The 2,836-nt window shown below is 55.2% G+C and overlaps 1 protein-coding gene across 1 annotated transcript in view; it reads left to right on the forward strand.

Moving 5' to 3' along the window:
- The first annotated feature begins 389 nt into the window (after nt 1–389).
- Nucleotides 390–2,836, forward strand: part of LHFPL5 (LHFPL tetraspan subfamily member 5) — a 14,112-nt gene continuing 11,665 nt past the window's right edge. Inside the window, exon 1 of the mRNA XM_007467261.1 lies at nt 390–1,087. Coding sequence (XP_007467323.1) covers nt 676–1,087 — 412 coding nt within the window. The 5' untranslated portion in view covers nt 390–675. The remainder of the gene's footprint in view (nt 1,088–2,836) is intronic.

Raw genomic sequence — 2,836 nt, forward strand, 5'->3', positions numbered from 1 at the left:
AAACCAGTGACCCGGAAGGCGTTGCTGGCCTCCGGGGGATTGGAGGTTCCGGGAGGATGACTAGGGAGCCAGGGAGCGGTGGGATGGGATACGGACTGCGCTCAAGAATCGGTTTTGCGGCTGGAAACCAAGCGAGAGGAATGTGACAACCGCAGCCTCACGCCTTCAATTCTTGCCTTCCCTGCTCAGGAGGGTGAAGGGGGGGCCTTGATTCCCAGTGGCGGGGGTGTGCAGTGGGTAGGTCGGCCGCTCTGCACCTATCTCTGCCCAGAGTCCCGAGGCGCTGGCCACGGTGCTGAAAGCAGTGCTCTCGGAGGAGGGAGGGAGGAGGAGCCGGGCCGCGAGAAGGGGGCGGAGCTCTCTGGTGCTCTCAGCTGGCCTTGGGGGCGGGGCAGGGCGGCGCCAGCAGGCCCGAGACCACGGCGGGTTTGAGAGGAGGCAGGAGACAGGAGACAGCCCGGCTAGTGCAAGAGGGGACACAGGCACCTGGACAAGATTCCCCTGAAGAGGCCAAGGTCATCTTCCCTGTGCTCTTTCTTCTACCTTGGAGGGAGCCTTACCTTGTGCCCTGACCTCCGCCTTCTCCCCAAACCTGGCTGAGGGGTGGCCCAGACATCCATCCGCAAAGCCACTTCCAGCCCACAAGTCCCCAGCCCAGGACCCAGTGCCCTCACCATGGTGAAGTTGCTCCCTGCCCAGGAGGCAGCCAGGATCTACCATACCAACTATGTGCGGAACTCGAGGGCCGTAGGTGTGATGTGGGGCACACTCACCATCTGCTTCTCCGTGCTGGTCATGGCGCTCTTCATCCAGCCCTACTGGATAGGTGACAGCGTCAGCACACCCCAGGCAGGCTACTTTGGCCTTTTCTCCTACTGCGTGGGCAACGTGCTGTCGTCTGAGCTTATCTGCAAGGGTGGCCCGCTGGACTTCTCCTCCATCCCCTCTAGAGCCTTCAAGACCGCCATGTTCTTTGTGGCCTTGGCCATGTTCCTCATCATTGGCTCCATCATCTGTTTCAGCCTGTTCTTTGTCTGCAACACGGCCACTGTCTACAAGATCTGTGCATGGATGCAGCTGGCTGCGGGTGAGCAGGGATAGCAGGAGGGATAGCGGGAGGGCAGGCAGGGGCCCACCATCCCACCTTCTGTGGAGTCTCTGAGCCTCCTACTCAGCTGTCCTCCTTTATAGCGCAGCCATACTCAATGCCCTGCAGATGCCTTGGAAGAGTAATTAGAGAATCTTAGGATGGCTGAGACCAGAAAGGCCTCAGAGATCAAATTGTTCAACCTCCTCTTCTTGTAGATGAGGAACTGAGGTCAAGAGAGGGGAAATGATTTGCCCAGGAGCAAGTCACTTATGGTAGAGTGAAGGTCTTTGTTCCGTAATTATAGGATTCCATACTTGATGCAGCAAGTGTGAGCATTTGAGGCAGCAAGTGGAAGTGATATTTTGTGATGGGGGAGGGGAAGAGGGTCTTTTAGAACTATGTGGGGTAGGTGGCTACTGGTGGTGCTCAGAGGCAAGGCCTTCCCTGTCCCCCTTTTCCTGCTCCTGGCCCCAGGCAGGCCACTGGGTCCTTGGGCCAGCTGGTCCTGCTCTCCTCTAGAGCCCGGGAAGGGATGCCTAAGACTTTGTCCTGCAGCCCTTGGTCCCTCCAAGGATCACACACAGACTGTCCATACTAGGGAAACGTCCAGGAGCCTTGTTAGGGACTGAAGGCTAGAGTGAAATCATCTTGACACCATTGGTTAGAATGAGAAGCAGTGTTAACAGGGAGAATGGAATAGGGATCAGAATCCCATACAACCAAACACGTAGACTCAAGACTGTCAGAGTTAGAGGGGACCCTAGAGAGCTATAGCATCCTCCCCCCAACTATAGATGAGGAATCTGGGACTGAGAGAGAAGATAAGACTTAGCCAAGGCTACAGCAGATCATCTGGCAACAAAGGCAATAGAATAAAGGCAGTGAGTCCCAAGAACTAGCTGTATTCCAAAGACATTTTTTATTGAGGCACACATTTACATAAGTGTAATGATTTGTAAAGTACTTTCACATGTATCATCTGGAGGAGCCTCATCATGACACAGTGAGGTGGGTTTTCCTCCTGTTTTACAGAAGAGGCTCTTAGCCGGTAACTTGTCTTTTAGCACACAGGTAGTGAGGGACAGAACCTTCGACTCTGAATCTTGTACTCAGGCTACTTACCTGGTTCCAGAGCTGCCTCCCCAATCCCCCTGCCATCTCTCTCTCTCTCTTTACTCCGTCTATATGATGAGGGAGAGGCTGGGGCAGGGATGAGGCAAGTCTTAGTGGACAGTGGGGAGGAAGAAGGGAGAATGAAGATTTAGCAGTTCTGTGACAAAAAGGAGTAGAATGGACCGTGGCATGCTTGCCAGCTGGTCCTCCATATCAGAGCTATGGGATGCTGGAAACACAACCCTCTCTCTCTCATTCTCTCCACTGTCCCACTCCCCCAACCTCCTGCAACAGGTGCCATTTGCTGAACAGGCAGTGCTGGGAGGGCCTGGGGAGGGGAGGGGTCACCAGGCCATTTGAGTCAGACCCTGTCTGGGTCATGCAGCTGAAGACACCGATAGCAGAGGTGGCCAGGTGCCATCCCATGAAACATTTACGCTGGGGGAGACCAAAGGTGGTGTCGTGTTCCATTCTTCTGTGCTGGGGAAGGGAAGATGAGCCAAAGGGAGGGGTGAGGAGATGTGCCCCACAGCCAGCAGCTGGGAGATTCCTCCATTTGAAGAGACCTAAACCAGTTGGCTTAACCTTGCCAAGAAGCCTGGGGCCAGGGAAGGGAGCAGCAGAAGGGAAAGA

This window comes from Lipotes vexillifer, unplaced genomic scaffold (assembly GCF_000442215.2).
Source record: "Lipotes vexillifer unplaced genomic scaffold, Lipotes_vexillifer_v1.1 scaffold528, whole genome shotgun sequence".
In the NCBI taxonomy this organism is placed as follows: Eukaryota; Metazoa; Chordata; class Mammalia; order Artiodactyla; family Lipotidae; genus Lipotes; species Lipotes vexillifer.